Raw genomic sequence first — 22,787 nt, forward strand, 5'->3', positions numbered from 1 at the left:
ACCACAAAGCTGACATATAAATGCGATTAATAATTCAGATGTGGGAGGAAGACAGCAGGTGTGCCACATATGGAGGCCACAGTCCATGACGCAGCGGCTCTAGGTTTAACTCCTGACCCATGAAGCCCAGCACTTTGAAAGGAGATTGAAATCATTTCTAGACGTAAATAAAAGCTGAAGGGAAATGAAGCAGCTACGGCTCGGAACGGGGACAAAAACGACAACACTCCACAGCAAGCTGCTGCGCGGCCTTTATTTAGAATACAGCTGCAAGGATGGGAAGGGAGGAGTGAGCAGGAAAACATGCACAGTAATGCCCTTAAGGATGACAGACTCAGTAACTCAAATCATTGCAGTGACATCAGTCAGGAAGTCACAGTAACCAGAGGATCTCTGCACCAAAGACAAATCAATAAAACTGCATTCAATTCCCTTCCAAACGCCGTAAATCAAGAAAAAAAAAAAAACTGTGTTCATACCACCACCATGATCAGATCTTATTTCTACTGCTAACCTGTCACCATAGAAACCGTAAAAAAATGACTACCCTGGTCGCTTTTACTACACAAACCTTCATTAAACCAGAACACGATGTAAACACCACTTTCAGTATATAAGGGATCCTAAACCAGCAAGTCATAAATCTAGACCAGTAAAGAGTTTATTAGAGAAGGAAACGGGGAATGGAGAGCTCAACTGTCCACGGCCTTAAAACGCCCTCTGGTGGACAGAAGAGCTACTGCAGCCAGAGAGGAGGAGAATCGACTTCTGAAGCAAGAGGAGCGCTGCTCTAAAGCCTGAGCCGAAGCGGGTCGGCCTAAAGGTTCTGGTCGTTCTCATGGAAGCGGTGGAGGTGGTCAGCATACCTGGGAGAAAAACATATATATATATAAATATATTTTTAGTTAGTTAGCTAGCTAGCAGGATGTTTGAGCCTTCAAAGCCAAGAACAGGACGAACGCTGACTTTTTAGCACAGAAAGCGGTGCAGTCTCTGCCGATGCTCTCGCTCCAAGCAGTCTTGTACAACACCTGGGGAAAGAAAAAAAAATGGTGAGTCTCTTTTCTCTAAAGCTAAACTTCACACAGCGGTTAAACATTCCCTACCAGGAAGACCAAGAGGTGCAGGAACAGGGTGTAGAAGAAGGCGATGGTTCTGGCCATCTTGTTGGAGAGGATCACACGGCCCTGGGAACAGAGAGCAGTGTGTGGGTCCGAGTTGCATCAGACGCAGAGACAGAGAGATTCTCTTAGACTGAGACGCACCAGACTGAGAGTTGCTTTGTCCCAAGGGCTGAGGCTCAGGTATCGACGTTGACGCTCCTGAACACAACATCAGCGTCACAGAAACAGACAAGTATCCAGCTTGACCCTACATCCAGGGTGATTTATATTTTAAATTGAAACTCTTTCACAGGTGAATTTTAACCGCTATAATGAGAAAATGCATTTTAAACACTAGGTGATGATGGTTTCTCTTCATGGTCTCTTTCAACTTGTATGGACTCCTTCCCTTCAGATCTGACCTCTTCCGTATATCTACCTTTAAACCAGTACAGCTGGTTGGATTTCTGCAAATTAAAGATGGACTGAAAGGTGGCAACAAATGAAACACTGAATCAGAAACTTCAGGTAAAATATTGTTTTTAAATAAGGGGAAAAAACTATTTGGACTCTAGTGAAAGCACTCAGGACTGCTTGTACTGAGTAAAGTGCGCTGCGTGTCTCATACTCTCTTGCTGAAGGAAGCAAATGGATCCAGTCTCTCCTCGTACTGGGAGGAGTAGCGCATCACAGTGTCGTCGCTGCCTCCGGCCTGAAAACAACATCAACAGATTTTAGATTCCCTTCATGCATTCTTCCGGGATCAACCTCCAAAAGAGCAAGGGGAGACCCACTCTGCCCGGGTAGCTCTGCAGGAACTTGATTTTCTCGTAGAGCTTGATGTTGTCGGCCCTCAGGCTGTCCAGCTCGCCCTGCAGGGCCTGCATGGTCTGCTGCATGGAGCGGCTCTCCTGCAGGGGTCGAGAGGGGAACGCATGAGGAAGACCGCGTCCGGTAGGAAACATGAACGGGGACACGTTCAAGGTCTGTGTGAGCGACTCACGGCTTCCAGCTCCTGGTTCCGGGAGCGGAAACGCTCCCTCTGGCTGGAGATGATGGACAGCAGAGAGTCCATCTGGCCCTGGGGAAGCTCAGGCTGGGGGGTCGCGCCTGAACCTGGGGGTGACGGGCCGCAGACATCGACTCAACACCAAACTATTATGGACTTTGGTTGTTTACGTACAGGTGGTGTTGTAAACTGTGTATCTGCAGGTATCAGCTAATCAACTATAAGAGTGTTTGAGATCGTTTTAATGCCACCGTGAATGAAATTTAAGATCTAAAATAAAACTAAATATATGGGATTTTGGGGAGAACTTGCTGCCTTACAATCGAGAATAGCAAAAACTGAACCCAGCTTCATCCCCATGGTAGAGGCAAAAATACCAGCTAGCTTACTAGCTAGCAAGGGTTTATTACCAGTGTGTTAGCGATAGCCTCAATCGCCTCGGGTCACAGAACGCTATAAACATGTTTGTGAGTGACAGAAAAGTCCTGGGAGAATAAAAAAATAAAACTACATAAATCAATGCTACCACAACAAAGTTTAAGACCTGTTAAACACATTTAAGACCAACTTACATTTTTAAAAAATGATTCAAGACATTTTAAGGCCTCGATTACACATACACGAATTTAAGACTTTTTACGGTTGTGCGGACACCTGGTGAAGAGACGATGTCTTTCATTTGTCTCATCAGAAGACAGAAAACAAACGTTCTGACTCTACACCACATGTAGTCTGTCATTAAAGGCAAAACAAATAAAAAAATTACATAACATTTTTACAAATTCTGCAGAAACTATTTTATCTTAGAGATTACATTTTTTTTTAATCTCATATCAAGTAAAACCAAACAAAATTTGATCTCTTTACTTCCCTTTTCTTACTACAGTGGAGCTTCTTGTTATCCATTTTTATTAAACAATCCATCTTTATTGTAAATATATTCTGCCACAGATTAATAACGGATGGTTTTTTCTCTTGATCTGAATTTAAAAGGTCAGAAAAAAAATCAAACTGAACAGAACAAAGTCAGTCGTGGCGAATGATTTTTTTTCTCCCCTCATCATTATTGTAAAGTTAGACTTAAGAGGTGAGATTCAGACCAGGCCGCCTTCAGCAAGGTTTGCTTTGTAAAAAGCTGCTGAGGGATTTTGGCAGCGTGCTTTGGATTGCCATCAAGCTGTCACAGAAACTTTGCTTCCCATCGATAACCCCTGAGCCAAATCAAAGAACACTTGCCTTTCTGTTTTTAAGGGCTGGATTGTGTAAGCAGCCCGCTGTCCTCTTTTTAATCCCTCTGCAGCTCAGATTAGGCAGAAAGAAACTCTTGCTCTCTTGATTATCTGAGGCTCCTTCAATCTACTGCATGGTTAGTAATAAATAAACATATTTATGTTGTGGGAGGATAGAGAGATTTCAGAAATAAAGCGTCACACAGCACATGTTGCTTTCCATTCAACTCTACAAATCTAAAAGAAAAACGTCCTTGTGGGACGGACGGGTTTTTATTTTATGAGATAAGAAGTGTCTTTCTTGTAATGACCCAGACTTGGTGCTTTTTTATTTAGCTGAGCTTATTTCTTGGATGAAGAAAATGAAGAATATATTGAGACCATTGATTGCATAATCCCTTCCTTTATGTACTTCCAGCTCAGTTCTACTGCTTCCCTTTCTTGAAAAGAGCTACTGACAATTATTAGTGCCATTAACGCCAGTTCTTTGCTTTTCTCTTCAACGGAAAGTACCACCAGTTCTGCTTTTAGCAACGTCTCCTTCCTAGGTTAAGCGACTGAGGAAGCTGCTGATCAAGCTTTGTTTTGTTCTGCGTCTCTTTCCAGAACAAAACCCACTGGTGGAGTTATTGCTGCCGTCGACTTTGTGTTCCCTTCGTTTTCCTTTTTCATCAAAGTCCTCCTGGATTCACTCTCCTGTATTTCTTTCTAGAAAGAAGCTACAGACCGATCTGTTTCTGTCACAGCTATAAATGTGTAATCCGAATAGAAAGTACCCCCTGCTCAGTGCTTCAAAGTTTAGCTGCACCTTTCTCACCAACGTAGCTTATGACGAAGGTAAGAACGTCATGCATCTCTGAATTGACTCGCCAGTGAAAGTACTCACCGCAAAGTGCTTCTGTTTAGAGAAGTGCGTCCTTCCTGGTTGACTCTATTTAACCCTTGCTGTCATTACCTTGTTCCTCAAAGCCTTTGCTACTGCTGACTTTGTGTATGCTTAAGTTTTTCTTTCCGATGAAAGGTACACCCTGTCCAATCCCTTTCTATAACAGTTTATAACTATGTTATATTGTAATATAAACTAAATCTTATCACACTGAAATGATCTTGAATCATATTTGTTGCTGAGACGTGTTTGTCGTGGACGCACCTGCAAATGCGGCGGAGGCCTCTTTGACGGGCTCCGGGATGTTGCCGACCTCCGACCCGTCGGCGTCGGGCCGCGACAGGGAGGACATGGTCTGGATGGTGCTCAGGTCGTGCTCCAGCTTCAGGATGAGCTCCTTCTGCTCGGCGCTGGTGCGCACCGCGGCAGAAAACTCCACTTGCAGCTGGGAGTAGCGGCCTGTGGAGCGCACGAGATCAGTCACAGGTTACAGACCGGTCACTTCCTGTGCAGAACGCATCGATGTCTGAAGCGACTCACCTGAGGGAGGCAGCCGGAGGAGTCCAAAAGACCTCTGAAACCCTAACGATTCATTTTAACCTCAACTGACCTTTCTCTGAGAATACTTATAAGTTTGGGAACCGACCGTTTCTCATAGAAAAAAGGGGAAAAAAAAAAACCCAAACAAACAACAAAAGTACACTTTTAGTATTTGTATAAAAGAGATTTACTTCAATTATCACACCTAGGGTGCATGTGAATAATAATGATGATGAATCAAATGTCAATCATAACAAATACATTGTGAACGTTTCATACAGTGATATTGCTTTTCAATGTCGTAGAAGGGACTGTTTTACAGTGCTGAGAACAAACAACATGATACGTTTAGTAAATAGAAAGCTAAAAGAAACAATGATACATGAAAAAAAAAACAAACAAACAGAGGGACACCCCGAAGGACAGAGAAATAAAAGCATCTCATGGGTGACAGAAGTGCTGAAGAAACCACTTATTTAAAAGAAAAAAAAAACAGAGTAAAAACATTGTAACATCCCTTTACAGTCATGCAGCCTCTTGTACTACAACACACACTTTCCGCTCGCTCTCTCTCTCTCTCACACACACACACTCACAAAATAAGCAGTGGGAGAAGTTATGAGGATTATTACTTCCACGTTGTTGATGGCGGTGTCGGAGAAAAACAAAAATTGTCTAGAAACACTCTGAACCTGCTAAAGCCTTGACGAGCATCTTAAAGCTTTCCAAAAGAGGGAGGAGGACGGGGGTGAGGGCGATACACGGGGGTGGAGACCTCCCTCCGGGTCATTTGGTTGTCAGACTACACTGCGCTTCCTGCTATGAGCGAACGGACGCGACGCCACTGGGTGGCAACACAGAAATCTGTCGCCCGCCTCCCGACAGAAGCGGAGAACTACATCACTATTTGGCTGTTATTTTTCCTTTTATTTATTTTTTGCTTCGTCTTTCGCGTCTTGAAATGTTTTGTCGCCGCCGCCGGAGTTTCACGTTCTTCACCGAAGCGTGAAGGAACCGAGAGATGATGGGCTTTTTTTTTTTTTTAAGACGGAAGATGAGCCAACGTGAGCGCGAGAGGGAAAACAAAACGCACGTGGACGCACGGAGGGGCAGGGGAGGGGACGGCGTTCAAAAGGATGAGTATTGTGCTGTGCTATGTGGTAATAACATGTATTACTGAGTGTGCTATAAGTACAGCACCGCTGATTCAGAAAGTGTTTCCTTACAAAAAACCCACTTCATAAGATATATTCTAAAAGTTTTACAAAAAAAAACATCTGAGGTTTCTCTCTCTTTTTTTTTTCTTCTTTCTTTTTTTTTTTGTTATTGTTTTTTTTCTCCTGAATATGGTGACCAGTGCTGCTGCTGCTGCTGTTCGGGCTTCCATCACAACTAACGAGGAACTACTACTTCAAAAACAGATCATACAGTAAAGCTTTCACAACTTCAGAAAACATGATATGATATACAGCATCTGTTACACCTTTACAATGTTATTCAACAGTGTATAGAATCATCTGATTTAAATTTGTAGAAAAATATCTGTGGATCATGGAAAAGTCCTGAATCGTCCCTTCTCTCCTCTCCTTTCTATCGAACGAGAAGCGCGCTGTGACAAAAGCGAATCGATCGGCACCTTATTTACACCCGTCTCTCTGTCTCTCCATTTTCATTTTTTGTAAAATTCCTCCTAAGAACCCATTTGAATTGGCACGCGTCATTATCAATACATGTAGTGCCGTTATCAATGTCACAGCAAAACCTGACTTTAAAACAGACGAAAACAAAACAAAACAAAAAAAAATTACAAAAATGCCCCGTGAATAAATTCAGTGTTCTTACAGTGTACGCTGCTGTTTCTGCATGCTTCCTCCTTCATTTAACACTCTGGCCTTTTGTTTTTCGCTGCTAGTTTATGTACAACACAAGAAACGCATTGAGGGGGAGTGAAGGAAGCGGAGGGGGTGTTGGAGGGCCAAACATGAGGACCTGGACTGAAACACGACTGCAGCTCAGTCAGGAGAACACGCCACAGTTTGGACTCTACGAGAAAACGCTTTCGGTACCAAACATGAAGTCTGAGAGAAAGAAACTTGGGTCTGTAGTGAGACATCAGCTGGAACTGTCCATGTGACATCGCTAGTTTGGTGCCCTGCTTGGCAGATAAAGGCACGAAATCTGATGATCTCAAGTTTGGGATGAAACTGTGGCTGTGGAAAACAGGCGATGGTTTTAAGTGCTTCGTGTTTTGCAGAGGCTGTCGGGTTAGTGTAAAAGAAAAAGAAAAAGAAAGACATGCTACGGACGAAGGATGTCTTACATCGTGGCGTCCGCAGGAAGAGTCGCTGCATGTGCATCTCAAGAAAATTTGAAACGAGTTCGGATTCATTTTGAAAGATCAAAGCGAACAGCCAATGAAAACCCAACATTTAGTTTCTGAATTGTCAAAAGGACAATGATATGAAAGCAGCTGTTAAAACCACAGGCCGGATTAACGCAGAAACTCAAGTCAAAGTCGTCTTGATCAAACATCAAGACGACTCGTGAGTATTTTCGTGCTAAATATTATTAATTTTGCAACCTGCAGGGCCAAAGACACAATCCTAATAAATTCGGCTAAAAGTTTAAAAGTAATTGGGTAATGTTTCAAAATATAACAAAAGTAGTTTTTTTTTTGTTTTTTAGAAATCTTTTAAATTCTCAATTGAAACATTAGAAAAGAATGACATTAAAAGTCCCACTGATATGTTTTTAGATCTTGTCATTCAGTTAAAATCTGTGTGATTTAAAAAAATATATATATATCCTATTATGTTTACTTTAAATCATAAATAAAATGCCAGCTCTTCAAATACAAAAAAAAATCTCTCAAGTAGATATGTCAAAAATCTGTTTTTCAAAAATTCAAGTGAGATTTACGAGTTAGTTGGCTCCTGATCTAACCAATTAGTCTAATTTTCAGAGAAACTGAATTGTGGGTTTTCATAAGCTGTAATAATCAAAAGGGCCAGAAATTAAAAACCTTAAATATTTCACACTATGTGGAAAAAAATTAAAAATAAATAAAAAAATCTGAGCTTGACTTTTTGGAATTGAATAAATAATCCTTCAAATCATATTTTAAATGACCAAGACGCATCCGTTTTAGAAAATCCAATTTCAGTAAATGCATCAGCGCAAAGACCCGGTTGGCTGACCAGGATGAACAAGTCTAGAAAAAGTGGTGTGTGTGTGTGTGTGTGTGTGTGTGTGTGCGTGTGTGGGCGGGGGGAGGAGGGGTGGCTTCAGTATGGAGACCCAAACAGGTTTTTACTCATAGTATCTACAACTGTACAGGACAACAGCTTATTGTGTCACACAGTCATCTGTAGTTTGGACAGGATAACAGCTCGTCGTGTGTTCGACATGGGCACAGCCACATTATTATTTTTAGTGTTTGGACGCGGAAAAAGAGTCTGTGCTTGGTTTACAACCGCTGTTTAAGAAAAAAAAAAAAGAAAAAAAAAAAGGCAAACACTTCCCAGGATGCCTGGGCTCGTACTCCGTCGTAGTGTTTACAGACCCTGTCCGAGGTTTGAGTCATAGAAAGATCCTACTAAGTGCTTCGTTTGCTAACTGCAATAGAAATTCTGCATAATCATAGGCTGGCTATCTCTGCTCGATATGGCGCAGCTCGTCCTGCTCGCTGGTACGCTTCTCTAATCTCAATTTGGCAGATATGACCTCTTTCAAGTGAGCATGCGTTCTCAAGTTAAGGTAATTTCATTTGACCTTTTTTTTTTTTTTTTTTTTTTTTGCTTTTTTTTTGTTGACTAAAAGAGTACAAATTCAGACCAGATAATTATGTGGGTGTGATAAATGGATGGGCAAAGTCTGGCTAAAGAAAGAGCTGCATGCCCTGCTGAGCGTTAGTGTTGGGCTTGCCCAAAGAAAAAAAACAAAAAAAAAAAAAAAAAACAAAGAAAAAAAACATCATTATCCCAGAATAGAATAAAATAGACTAACATATATTCAGTGATCTTGATATGTCCTTTGATTCTCTAGCTAGCAATTTAAGAGCATAACAGTTGTGGTAAGAGCTTTTATGCTTATGGGAGCATGAACTGTAGCAAAAACACATCTCCAAAGCTATTGAAATGACACTAAACTTTAGGATTCATGAATATACAAACAAATGAGAACTAGTACATCTTTGTAAATAGTAACCAATACTGCCGGCAGTCTATACGTCTAATAATAAAAATGTTACTTGCCCTCAGGAACAGTATAATCCCTTAAAAAATAGACAACTCATATGATAAGACATTAAATGAAAAAAAAATACAGCACCTATAAATAAGCAGAATAAAAACCAAACTATAAATGCAAAAAAATAGCAATAAAACCAAGCTACAGTAAATCATAGTATTACACTACTTTGTGAGAAGATTAATGCAATGGTAACGCATCAAACAGCTTAAAGAAGGGTGTCAGTTGTGCACTAGTAGTGTGTGCAAGTAGATATACGAAATATGACCCCACTCGTTAGAAACGCCCAACGCTCCTCGATCGCTCGCGCACGAGCACATCGTGTGTTCATGCATCCATGCAAACTTACACGCACGCATACACACACACACACACACACACTGGGGGACAGGGAGGCAGTGGGCTGACAGGCACTGAGGGCTTGTGTAGGACAAGGGAGGGAAGTGATATGCCTCAAAGTTTGTAGTGTTTACAGTAGAATTCAATGCAAAAAAAAGACACACACACACACATCCCTGGATTCAGGATAGACTGGAAAAGAGTGGAAACTACTCACAATCGGTAAGGGTCGGGTGGAGGGTCAAAGGTCGGGGGGAGGTTGGGGTGAACTCACTTTGACGGAAAACCAGCAGAAAGTACAAGATAATCGAGCTCAGCAGTTCAACTCTGCTACAACTCGTCTTTTTTTTTTTTCTTTTTCTTTCAGTCAAGAATCATAATATAAGTCTTAAAATTTTACTGTGTGAATTGACCTCAACCCTGACTGACATGCAGGCAAGTATAAATGCACACAAAAAGACACACACGCACACACACACACTCTTCCTGATTTGGCCTATAAAAACATGGTGTGAACAGAGGAAAAAAAACGTTTCTTTTTCGTCAGTGGTGCAAACGCACACGCGGCTGCGGCGTGCACAACCCAGGAAAAAAAAAAACAAGAGACACACGAAGAGCGTCGCCATGTCGGACAGCTACAGTACTACATGGATGCGTCGAGTCGCGTCTCGACCACGCAACATTGTTCCGTTCTGATTTACTTGCCGTTTTCTTTTTGTTGCAAATTCTAGCAGTAACTTGTTTCTCTCTTTTTTTTTTCTGTCGTCTTTGTACTAATTAAAAACGCTTTCCTAAAATTCCCTATTTCGTATTCTTTAGAGTCGATAGACTGTGCAATCTCTTATTGGCAACCTAATTGCAGTATCAAAAACGGATCATCCGTCAACCTAAAAAGAAGAAGGGGGCGAAAGGCGGCAAGAAAAAGTTGCTTCCTTCCTTCCTCTTCAGATGAGTGCGTATTGTTTGCGAGGAATTAAAACGATCCTTCTGGCCATCACATGGCAGTCAGCAGGACAGGATATGGGACAGAACAGGTCAAAGTTCATCTGTCTTATTTCAGTAACCATGGCAGCTCAGCCAGCAGGCTTTCCACTACCCTCCAAAGAGCGTAGGAGTGACTCAAAGAAAACGCGCTGCCGCTGAGTAGAGACGTACGCACCACATTTAGGTGTATACACACACACACACACACATAAAACACACGCACAGGTGCACGCCGACGCAACCCCTAACGTACAAACACACACGCAGTGAGTGAAAAAGGCAAAGGGTTTGTAACAGTCACTCTACAGTGTGAAAAAAATGAGGCGTCTCACTGAGTGAGGGGAGGTTTGTGGACACTTGGGAGGTGAGAAGAAGAAGAGGAAAAAAAAAAAAAAGAAAATCTCCTTTACGAAAGTTGAGAGTTCTTGTAAGAGAGTTTCTGTCTCTATCTATCGTCTATCAGTGTCTAATCACTGTGACAGCTGCTGTGTCAGGCCTTGCCTGTGATACCGAGTCCAGGTTCGAACCCCGGCTGCGGGTCAGACCCCCAGCGCAGGACTGACCAGTTCTGGTGCACCAGTGGCTGGTGATAAGGGGGGGAGGTACAGCAGGGCCAGAGGCCAGCAGGACGGCTAAGTGCTTTTTCTCAGTACAAAAACAAAACAAACCCCCCGCCCCAAACAAAACAAAAACTCAGTTACAAAAAAAAAAAAAAAAAAAAAAAAAAAAAACAGGAGAGACAATTCTCTTATTTTGTTCTTCTACGTACTCTGTAAAATCTTCTTTTTAAGGGTTTTGCCAACCACTCTTTGTTTCTTTCCGTTTTATTTGTATTTTATTTGTTTTTTGGAAAGCTTCTATGCAATAAAAATGGCTGCTGAGCTTGACTTTGGCTGTGTCCGCTCTCCGACTGGAACAGAGCAGGAGGGGTCTCCAAGGTTAGAGGTCGTGAGGTTATGAGACGGTAAGGACAAGGGGAGGCGCCCAGGGGTCGGGGGTCGGTCTGGGCGGAGCTAGAACTCCCACTCTGACGGGTCCTCTTTGCTGGCGGCCTTCTCCAGCCGATGGATGATGTTGTTGAGGTTGGCCGCCTTCTTCTTGCGCAGATTGTTGTCCCTGGGGTTTCTGGCGGGGACGTTCGTACTGGAAGCGGCGCTAGTGGAGGACGCCTCCGTGAGGCCGAAGATGCCCAGTCCGCTCTGCCCGCAGCTGGAGCCCGGCCCAGCCAAGCTCGAGGCGCTGCAGTCCAACTCTGCGGGGGAGTCGTTGGAGCCCCCGGCCTCGGACTCTACCTCCATGCCCTGGTCTTTGCACGCTCCTCTGTGATCCTCCAGGCCGACGCCCAGGCCCTGGCGGGTCTCCACCGTGCCCTCGGACTCTGTCCCGTCGCAGCTGTCCCCTTCCCCTGATTTGGACCCGCGGAGGGATGGAGATCCCCCTTCGCTGCCAGGCCCCATCCCCCCAGCTGCCTGGATCTCCTCTATGAAAAGCTCTCTTCGGATGCGTGACCTGGAGAAGACGGTTCAAACCCAGAGTCAAAGTCTGAATAGAAACAATCTCTCGGTTCTCTGCATGGCCTGTTTCAGAATATTTCATTCTGAACAAGGAGCTAAACATTTTATTTGCGTTGCTGCAGTGTGCAACGAGTTCACTGCTGTACAAGTTATAAAAAAATAAATTTATAAAAACCGAGTTGCCAGAGGGAGACATTATGGGACTTCAATGATTTATTTGAACCACTATTATCTGAGTGGAACAATATTAACAGAATTTGAGGCTCAAGTTTATTAGTGAGGATTTTTTGTTATTCACGAATGTCGAAAGTTAAACATACAGGCAAATTTTTAAGTACACCTCTAAAAATTAGGGCATTATTTCAGTCACTGATTATGAAATAACAATTCTAAGCAGTTTTTCTTTTTATTTGACCACTAACAATGGTCTTAATATTAGAAATACATAAAAATGTAAACAAATGATTAAAATCCCTTTTAAGTGAACATCTTCTTGCCTAAACTACAATAACTCTGCATTCCCTTAGTGAACGCTTGATCATTTGTAACAGGAGGCATCTGAAACTACAAAACGCTTCTAACGTCAACATGTGAACAGCTCAGTTCTTTCTATTTGATTTAACATCAATATAGTGTAGGACTGATCTGTTTATTAATGTTGGATTAATGGAATAATGATTGGAAAGCGACATGCATTATATTTTCTGGGGATGAGGATTGAAGGGCTAACGCAATTTTTATTTGAAGAATTTGAATCAGGTGAAACTTAAAACGCCACATGAGGATTTCTGGGTAAAACAAATTTACCGACAAGTTTCTTTGCCATCTTCAATGCAAGGTGTACTTTTTTTTTGTACAGTTGAGGCTTAATTACTGCTCTAATTAATTGTTAAGACAATGTAATCTATGTTTTAGTAAGTAAGTTGACGATTATTTCAATCATCGTTTCAACCCTACAAAAGAAATTTGGTCAAATGTCCTTTAAAGAAGCCATCCTCATCATCATTATGACTGTGTGGTTTGCTGACACTGGCTGGTATTTACGCGATTTGTACGTTTTCAATAACGTTGAGGTCAAAGTAACGAATAACTGACTTCTTGTTTCCACCATCCAGCCGCAACAGTTCACCTCAGATACAAAGGAAATCTGTTGAGATTGTCAGAAATCACTGATGACTCAGCCTGGAGAACCAGCTGAACATTTTTGTGTTTATCGGGGAGGTTTGTACCAGAAGACTGAAATCTTTAAAAAGCCTAAATTAATATGACAATGTGCATGCAAGCCTCCCATCCGCACTGTAAAGTCTGATTGAAAGCATTGCGTCTCCCCAGTTGGTATTCAGGATTCGATTCAACACTGACCTGTAATTATGAAACCAGTTGATGACCGTACTGGTCTTCAGGTTGAGCTGGGAGGCCAGCTCCTCTATGGTTTTAGGGGAGGGATAGGGTTTCTGCTGATAAGCCTTTTTTAGCGCCTCTTTCTCCTCGGGGCCCAGGACCACCCTGGGCTTCTTCAGCTGCTGCTGGCCTCCCGGGCTCTGGGAGCCCTGCATGTAATCGGGCCCCGGTAAAACGCCGTCCACAGAGTGGCCGTCGCTCAAAGAGCTCAGCCGCCTTTTCATGTAAGCTGGACAACAGAGAGAAAAACAAAAACCACACAAAAATGAAGTTAATACACTCAAAGTATAAACCTGCACCAAGTGATGGCTAAGATGACATCATTTAAAAAAAAGGAAAAGTACAGGTAAACGAAATGTGCTTTACTTATGTCCTATATAAACTTTTGTGCTTTATTCAGCTTTTATATTCATATGCATACAAAAATGAATATAAATACAAAAAAGGACAGAAAAACAGGTGACATCATTGCTCAGATGTGTAAAAGTAGATTTTATCGGTGAAGATCTGCTGAAGAAGCTTTTAACCAAATAGATTTATTTTTATTTTTTAAACTTTCACCACTCTTCATGTCCACACCTGCTTACAGGTGTCAGTAGCTCATGAAGCATCATGGATATGAAAAAGTGCAGCGTGAGAAAAATAAGCAATACAAATATTTTTCTGGTATCATACAGCGCAACCTAAAGGTCAAAAATGACACCAAAGACCTAACAGTTTCAGTAAACCCAAGCACCACTAGATGGTGCTCTCGCCCTTCTCAGTATCTTTACCAGCTAACGCCTCCCTTCTTCCCTTTCACGGCAAACAAGCAGCCGTGTTTACTCCGGGCACCAGCAGCTGAAAATGAACAGCTCGTGGCAGCTTCAACATGAGGTTGACATTTTCCCCAATCCCGATACACGCTGCCAGATATATTAGTGTTTCAGGGGAAGAAACCCCTCAGAGCAAGGTTAGCGCTCTCTGAAAAGTTGCGCGCTGCCTCACAGGGCTGGCAGCGCCAGAGCGAGAGGTCAAATACGGTTAGTCTAGATTAGGTCCATGTCTTTCCTCTGGGCTCCGCTGGTGGCCCGGTCCGCTGAGTTATATTTTTTGGTCAATACTCGGGAGTGCGCTGTCTAATCCAAAACCTTCAGAAAGATTTGAGGTTAGCTTCCCATGGCGCTTCTAGGATCCTGGACGGATGGGTTCAAAGCCTCTGTTTTTGGGTTTCAGGAGGAAAGTGCTTTAAGTGGGTCGTCGGTAGAGTCGGGGGTGCGGGAGAGGCAAAGTCTGCTGGCTTTGTAGGTTCTTAACAAATCCCACCACCAGAGGATAATACGGCACGATGGAGCGACAGGGAGGGCGACGCGCTTACAAACGACGGGCAAAAATCCCCAACGAAAAAACAAAAACACAAGCCTATGGACACTGATGATTATTATGATGATGACGAAGATGATGAAGAAGAGTGCTGATGAGTGTGAGTAAGCAGCCCTGCGGCGGTCCCCGAGCTGTCACATCCAATAGAGGATGTGATGTTTGCGGCCCTGATTGGTACAGACATCACACCAAGATGACTGTGATCTGCACAACATGCTCTGCTGTCCTGCACAAAGGATAGCGTGTGTGTGGGTGTGCGCAGGCGTGTGTGTGTCCCCTAATGTATTTATAAAAATAAAAGCACTCCAATGACCGCATCTCTGTGACCTTTTTTTTGTTTGTTTGTTTACTCGTTTTCAAAAAACGGATTTCTTTGCCGTCTCTGAGCTTCTGCTGCGACGCACCTTTCTTCTCCAGGCGCTTCATGTCCATAAGCTTCTCCACGCTGTGCGGGTCCTGGAGCCACAGCTGCATCCGGACAAACGGCTCCCGGCCCTTCAGGCTCAGCTTGTGCCAGGGTTTAGGCCTGGCCAGCAGGTCTGAGACAGAACCCTGAGTCAGACCCAGGATGGTCTCCCCGAACAGTCGCTGACCTTGGGGAGGAAAAGGGAGAAATAAAAAAAGGTTTGTTTTCAGACACAACATTCAATGTATTTCGTGTGTTCGTACACTTTTTTCCACGACAAAATTTAAGCACATTTCCAAGTTAAGTTTTCAAAGTTTTCTCGCACCACACTTTGGAGATTAAAATAACAAATCAAGGAGAGGTGAGAGTTTTAATTTGCTATTATGTGACATAATTTATTACTGAGAATGTGCTATATATTGTTCTACATAGTAGGGACAATGTAGACTATATATATTTTGAAATGTTATGCTGCACACCCGATTGGTCTTAGAACAAAACACAAATTTCACAAAAAAAGCCCCCAATTTTAATAACTTTGTGTAACAAATAAAAATATCAGAGAAGAATGCATATCAAAAGTGTGTGGTTGTCTGCAATTACTCGTTATACTGGCTTATCACCGATTCATTTATTACATAAAACTCAAATAAAACCCACTGAAGCTTGAATTTCAATGTGAAAAAAGCTCAACATTTTCAAAAAATAAAAATACAAAAATTCCAATTTCGTGTTTCTTACCGAGGTTATTATCAGTTAGCACCTCCTTAACCTTCTTGGTGATGGCGTACGTATCGAGCTCGGGAGACATGGCGACCATCTCCTGGATGCTGAGGCCGGAGTGGCCCGGTAGGGGCAGCGGCGTGCCGGGCTGGGACTCCCCACCCGACGGGTCTTCAGACAGCGGCTTGAGGCTGGAGGACTGTGAGGCCAGGGGGTCTCCGGTCAGACCGTTGACGGACTCCTCGGCAGAGCTGAGTGGCGACTCGGGAGCGGGGCTGCAGCTCGCCGACGTCTTGGGAGTCCCCTCTGCTTGAGCGGAACGGACAGGGTGACAAAGACCACGCAGTTTAGGTGACATGTTGCATTATGTGAGTGCAGAGTTTCATCTCTTCAGTTGAACTGCATCAACAAATTTAAGACTCCCATTTAAAAAAAGCCTTGAAAAAGGTGCTTAAGTTTTTGGTTTGAAGCTTCTTTTTTTTTTTTGGCTTCCTCCTCTCATTCCTTCATGTATCTGTGTAGTGCTGCTGCGCCGCTCAGCAGGCTGGAAGAGAGCAGTCATGAGGAGCTGTCAGTGTACATTAGCTGCTGTTTACACCCCCAGAGAGAAAAAGAGACGCACGCGCGCACTAGCACGTACGCTCACACACACGCGGCGCTGCCATCTGGCGCTGCAACGCTAACTTGTCTATGACATGACAAACCAGCAGCTTGCTGGCTGACACTGCCACAGAACTGGGGATGTGGAAAGAGAGAGAGCAGGGGGGGATGGTGGATGTCAGGAGGAGGAGGAGGGTGGAGTGAGTGACAGGCTGACAGTAACAACTAGCCACTGGCGCTAATCGGCGTCAGGTGACGGTGTTGGTCGGGTGAGGAGCGTGCGTAACGTGGGTGGGATCGGCTCACCTTGGTTCTGGGCTTGCGGGATGTGTGTGTTCTGTGCCTGGTCGCCGTTGAGCCACGTCTGCATGCGGAGGTATGACGGCTCCCTGCTCCTCTGGTTCAACTTGTTCCAAGGTTTGTGTCGAGTTAAGGTGTCGTTCAATATTCCCTGCAACCGAAAGAACAGCTCAGGCACGCCGGCAAATCCTACAGGGCTTCCCTTCGCCGTACTCCGTTGAGAAATTCCAGAGTTTTCCCAGATTCTCATTTCAGGGGGAGCGGTAAAGCTTACGTAATCGGAGGAATGGAGAGGTAAACAGATAGATGGACAGACAGGCTAATGGATGGATGATTAAACAGAAATACGAACAGATAGATGGATTAATAAATAGCTGGATAAAATAACAGAATGATTACCACTGGGACGGTTAATCAAGATGGATCGATTATTAAAGTAACTGTCAGCTATTATAGAGACCGATTAATTGTTACATGTTATGGATTGGCTAAAAGAACAACACAGGGAGTAATAAAACTGTACAAAATAGATACATATATGGACAGCGAGACTAATACAACAACACATGCTGGAGGAAACCAAAAACAGAAGTATAGATGAACAGAGTGATTCATAGATGGAAAGATGGGTTGGGATGGATTGACAGACAAATGGGTATGAATGGAAAGATTGAGAAAGGGACAGAAATAAACTTCTGACATAGTCATTGTGATAGTTTGAACTACCGCATTTTCACCCACAATTGTCTTTTTCTACAACCTCACAGACTTTGAACGACTCAAAGTTTCATAAATTCTCCGGAAAGTGGTTCTGATGCAGTAACAGAACCAAACGCTGATTCTGATTTATTTGGTCTTGTAATGCTTGGGTGAAGATTGGCTCTCACCTCTTTGGAGTCCTCCTGGTTGTGGTTTTCCTCGCCCACCTGGCTGGCCATGGCCCTCCGGTGGTCAGAGTGCATGTTGCTCCACCACTGCTCCCTCCAGTAGCCCCCTCCCACGGCACCCCCGGGGCGGCCGGAGCCCTCCGAGGGCCGGCCCAGTCTGAACGCGCCGTCGGCCGACATGTCGATCCCTGAGTTAGCCCGGCCGTCTCTCTTCCCGCCGGAGCTGAAGTCCAGCACTGGAGACGGGGATGGAGGCGAGGACAAGTGGGAGCTCGGTGGCTTCTTGAGGGAGAGCGCCAGGGGGTTGTAGGGCGGCAGCGGGGCGGTGAGAGACGAGCCCAGGATGTCTCTTTGAGACAGGGACGCGGAGGAGGAAGACGCAGATGAAGCTTTGAGGATGGGCTCCAACGCCGCCTGCTGAGCTTCCATCTCCCTGCGCGCCTGCTCCAGGATGGAGCGGATTGCTTCGTCCGAGCCGCTGCCCCCGCCACCTCCCACGCCACCTCCGCCCCCTCCTTTCAGCCCCATGTAAGATGGCTGAGCGTGGGACAGGTCTATTAAAAGCAGAGGAAATGGGCAGTCAGAAGAGACACGGGCACAGCGTCCGTCTTTAACGCTCCGGTTACAGTGGAGATGAGGAAATAAAGGAGAACTCACCAGCTTTCTGCACCTGCAGCTCTCTTTTGGCCTGTTCCAGGATGGATTTGATGGCTTCATCCGAGCCCGCCTCCGGGGTGCGGACGCGAGCCGTGATGTTACCTGGAAGGGACATGAGAGGGAGGAGGGACAGGGGGGGAGGGGTGGACGGGAAAAAAAACAACGAGGTGTCAAGAATAAAATAGGAGGAAAAACCAGCAGAGTGAATAAACATTCACTACAGATGCAGCTCTGCAACTTGGATCATCATCAAAAAGTTTTATCTCAGCAATTCAGCTCGAAAAGTGAAACTTGGATTCATAGCAAGCAGAGTCATCAGTTTCAAACATTTATTTCAGTGATTACGATGTGTAATAATAAAAACCCACATCTCTGCTCAATCTATGCATGGTCTGGGCTCCTTCTGCTTCAAGCACTTTCAGTCAAATCCAGCAGAAGTGCCGGTATGCTTGGCCGTGTGAGTAGAAAAATAGTTCAGGTATGACTTTGTTGCAGGTTCGGAAAAGGCAGAATGAAAGGAGTGGACCAACTGTGGCTCTTTTAGCATTCTGTCCTCAACAGTTTTCCTATCACCCAACTTTCCCTGAATATGCTTAGACACAGCACTCTTCTTTATGATGACTTTTTATGGCTCACCCTGTGTGGAGGGTGTCCTCTGCATGACCGTGTGGGCCAATGCAGAACATGTCTGTTCTTTCTCTCAAGTAATATTCAGCTTTTCTGAGAAACTCCATTTTAAATTTCCATCAGCTGTAAGCCAAACTCAAAATGAACCAATTCTTGAGATGACTCATACCGTTTTGACCGTGAGTGATGTGAATTTCAAATTTTATTGTGATATTTTGTGGTACCATCGCGATAACAATATTAGTGATGCACAATATGTCGGTACTAGCATTCAGTATCAGGCAATATTAGTGCTTTTTTACCATATTGGTCTCTTATAAATAAGATATTAACAGATATTTGTTTTTATTTTGTTGCAAACATATAAAATGTTGGCAAATATCAGTAATAAAAGCAATATTAACATCAGTCATTCATATCAGCCCAAATTTTTATATCGGTGCGTCGCTAAAAATTCTGACTAAAAAACTATTTTATTTATTTATTTATTTATTTATTTCCTTTTTTGCCTGTGACTGCATGGCATTTATAATGCCACAAACAAAAATAATGCCCTTGAAAAGCATTCCCATTTGAAACTGGGGTATTCCGGCCACTATCTGAAAAAAAGTGATTTATGTCAAACTGTTAACAGTAACAAGATTTACTCATATTTTCAAACTTACTGATATTTGTTATGCTCTTATGGAACAAACAGTAGAGAAAAATAATAATAAAAAAACAAACTTATTTAACATAATATCAAGGAAATGTTCACGATAATTAATAAACTATATAATACATACCCACTCCTAATGTTGAATCTATAGGAGAGTTTCATTTTTGAATTAAATTACTGAAATAAGTGATCTTTTTGATGACGTTCTGATTTAATTGATAGGCGCCTGCATTTCACAACACAAAGACCAACATTCCCACCACTGCATTGCACAGCGACAGCACTGGAGAGCGCCCCTACGTCTCTCCATGTGGAGTGCACACATGCACACTTCGGCGAATAAAAACACTCCCCACAGAACAAGAACTACCAATAAAAAGCCTAAATACACATGCCGGGTTTTTCCTTTGACGCAAGTCGCTGGAACTCTGCGGTTACCTTCATCTGTATGCCTGCCCGCAATTAATAAACGGCGTCACACACTCATACGCACGCGCGCACACACACACCATGGATACGGTTTACCCCAACACAAACATGCCACACAGACACAAACGTGCCAGAATCTCTGCATGTGGACGGGACAGACCTGTGTGTGAAGGTGTATCGGAGTGGGTTCTCCGCTTCGGAGCGTCCTGAAACACTCGGCTAAGCTGGGGCTGGCCTGAGCCCTCTGTTAAAAACAATACACCACACACTAAGTTACAGCACTTTGGTGTTGCTTTGTGTCTCTTTTGCTTCTCCTTTTTGTTTTATTTTTCTACAGCTGGACTACATGGTGCCGCACAGCGTCCTGCACGTTGCTTTGCCTGAGGGACATTGCATGAAAAAGGTGCATCTCTATAAATAAGAATATCATTAAAAAGTGATTTTCGAATTTCATTTGTTACATTTCAATCATTCTGAGGATCATGGCTTACAGCGAATAAAAACCAAACGTCCAGTTTCTCAATGGATTGCCACTTTAGGTAGAGTCACTGGATTAAAATTGAGATTTCCCAGCAAGTATTCAGCCATTTTGAAGGACTTTCACTATTCCCAACTGATATAGATCTTATAACCAGGTCTGTCACAATAACACATTTAGCTGGATGATAAATTGTCCCAGTAAAACCGTTTTCAAGTAATCTAATGAAAATGGGATAATAATGTAAGTTCGCCCTCTGAAAGATCGACACTGGAACTGGAAGACTTTTTAGATGTACAAGATCCAAAAACGTTAAATGAAAACAGAAATAAAAGATACAAACAAAATCATGAATGGATTATGATGTCTGTAAACAAAACTGCTCTCCAAAAAAATACCCAGAGCTCATTTTAATTTATTATGAAATTAATTGATGAATTGTTTATTGTGACAGGCTTACTTATAACCAAGATCCTAAAGCTGCAGGAGAAAGGGAGTGGTTGTGATGATGGAAAGAAAATGTTGATGATCAGCATCAACAATATCGCAAAGTTTTGTTTTCTGAGAAAAGTTAGAGCTGAAAATAATCATCAGGCCGACTGCTGACTTTATAGTCGTCTCTGCACAAGGCAGGTAAAAAAAAGTTGAGTGGAATTAAAAAAACGTAAAAGTAAATTTTGGATTTCATTTGCGAAAGAAGTTGCCAGAGACTCAAGGGAGAGTTGATTTAAGGCGGCATTGAAGCAAAATAAAACTCATAGTGATACATCTGTTCTTTTTCTCTTTTATGGGGAGATTATATTACTTTTTACCTCACTATTATAATTATTGCCTTTTTTTTGTTTTTTTGTTTCACAGCACACTGTTTTAAAGTGCTTTATTAATAAATTGACATTTATTTGGGGAGCCACATCATCTGCTGGTGTTGTATACATCTAAGAGTTAATTTCAGCAAACTTCATGCTTCATGAGAAGCTTAACCAATTGGGTAATTTTTAAATTTTCAAAATAGCTTCTTGTTGGCTGCGAGCCAAAATCACCCAAATGAACAAAAACAATCACTTTTTGAACTAAATTCTACAAAAAACAAACAACAAAAAGACTTTTCAACGTGATATTTGTATTTATTGAGATGCCCCTGTGAGTGCACTGACATTTAGCACCTGTGGCCGGAGCAGTAGTTAAACTTCTGCCCGATAAAAGCCACGGCAGAAACAGACTTGTGCGTAGCATGGCTGAAGCAGAGGCAGACAAACTGCAGGTTCATTTTATAATACTTTTGTTCCTCCGAGGCCCCCTTCAATCAGAAATGTCCTGATGCGTTAAGAAAAGCAGGCCTGGGCTAATCGAATCTACCCCGCAGTTAACAGTACATCCCTGCCTTCCTCCTGGTTCCCTGCCGATCAATACCATTGATGTGTGAAAGGTTTCTGTATTGATCACAATAGCGAGGAGAGGCTCTTGGGATCTGTGTGTGACTAGGAACTCATTCAGTACACACAGGTGTGGGACAGCACAGGACGCGGGAGGCAGAAAGAAAAATGGAAAAAAAAAAAAGATAGTCTGCATCGACAAGCTAAACAATAGCTCTGCGCACACACACACACACACATTTTCACACACACAAAGAGATCCATTAAAGCGCATGTGTCAAACTCAAGGCCAGTGGGCCAAATCTGGCACGCCATAGTTGTTGTTTTTTTATGTGGGTTGGGTGGTTTAAACCTTCAAGATGACAATTGTGAGCTTACATATTTTATCAATTAAATCAAGGTGGTTTTTATCTGCATCCTGGCAAATTACATCAGCCAGTCCCTCCAGTTTTATTGTGATTCCATAATCGTGGAAAGTCATGCAGAAATGAACAAATCCCTGCACTTTTTTGTATCAGTGCAAAAAAGTGCAGGGATTTGTTTTTTTTTCGTTGAAAATTTTCAGTCAAAATGATCAGCTATCAGGTTTAAGCGATGCTAATTCTCACCTGCAGGTGGCAGTATTTCTTACTACTATAACACGTCAACAAAAAGTCCTTTTTACAGTCATATGTAAACACAAATATCGCATAACGTTTTGCAAATATTTACGTTTGATTCCAAAAACAAGGCAAAATCCTGGGGGGACTGATCAGTGTGAAAAAATGTTAAATATTTAATTTTAAAGAGGCAGTGTTATGTATTTTCCAGGCACATAGTGACATTTTATAACACAATGACTTGGTTACCTTCAGTCATTCTAAAAATACTGAACATCAAAGATGACTTAAAAGAAATTTGACTTTGTAAATTAACGGCTTGAAATTGGGCCTCTGTCTTTTTAAAAACTCTTTCCTGCTCTTTCTGAAACTCCGCCTTAAGGAGGAGGTGCTTGGTCCTGTCAAGCATTTTGCACATCTGAGTTGTTGCCACAG

At 42.9% G+C, this 22,787-nt stretch overlaps 1 protein-coding gene across 4 annotated transcripts in view; it reads right to left on the reverse strand.

Annotated features, from left to right (window-relative positions):
- Positions 1–229: 229 nt before the first annotated feature.
- cux1b (cut-like homeobox 1b) overlaps positions 230–22,787 on the reverse strand; it is an 89,112-nt gene continuing 66,554 nt past the window's right edge. Inside the window, exons 15-22 of one of the 4 annotated variants that reach the window (XM_055045589.1) lie at positions 4,492–4,686; positions 2,107–2,219; positions 1,898–2,014; positions 1,732–1,815; positions 1,266–1,322; positions 1,107–1,187; positions 967–1,031; positions 230–866 (exon numbers count right to left, since the gene is read on the reverse strand). In XM_055045589.1, the coding sequence (XP_054901564.1) occupies positions 818–866; positions 967–1,031; positions 1,107–1,187; positions 1,266–1,322; positions 1,732–1,815; positions 1,898–2,014; positions 2,107–2,219; positions 4,492–4,686 (761 nt within the window). In that variant the 3' untranslated portion in view covers positions 230–817. Of the gene's footprint in view, positions 867–966; positions 1,032–1,106; positions 1,188–1,265; positions 1,323–1,731; positions 1,816–1,897; positions 2,015–2,106; positions 2,220–4,491; positions 4,687–5,772; positions 11,848–13,214; positions 13,483–15,019; positions 15,209–15,762; positions 16,054–16,650; positions 16,796–17,531; positions 18,086–18,188; positions 18,291–20,062; positions 20,147–22,787 lie in introns of those variants that run through there. The other 3 variants (XM_055045587.1, XM_055045586.1, XM_055045588.1) reach the window with 3 other exon arrangements.

Source organism: Poeciliopsis prolifica, unplaced genomic scaffold (genome assembly GCF_027474105.1).
Source record: "Poeciliopsis prolifica strain line A6 unplaced genomic scaffold, Auburn_PproV2 SCAFFOLD022, whole genome shotgun sequence".
Taxonomy (NCBI): domain Eukaryota; kingdom Metazoa; phylum Chordata; class Actinopteri; order Cyprinodontiformes; family Poeciliidae; genus Poeciliopsis; species Poeciliopsis prolifica.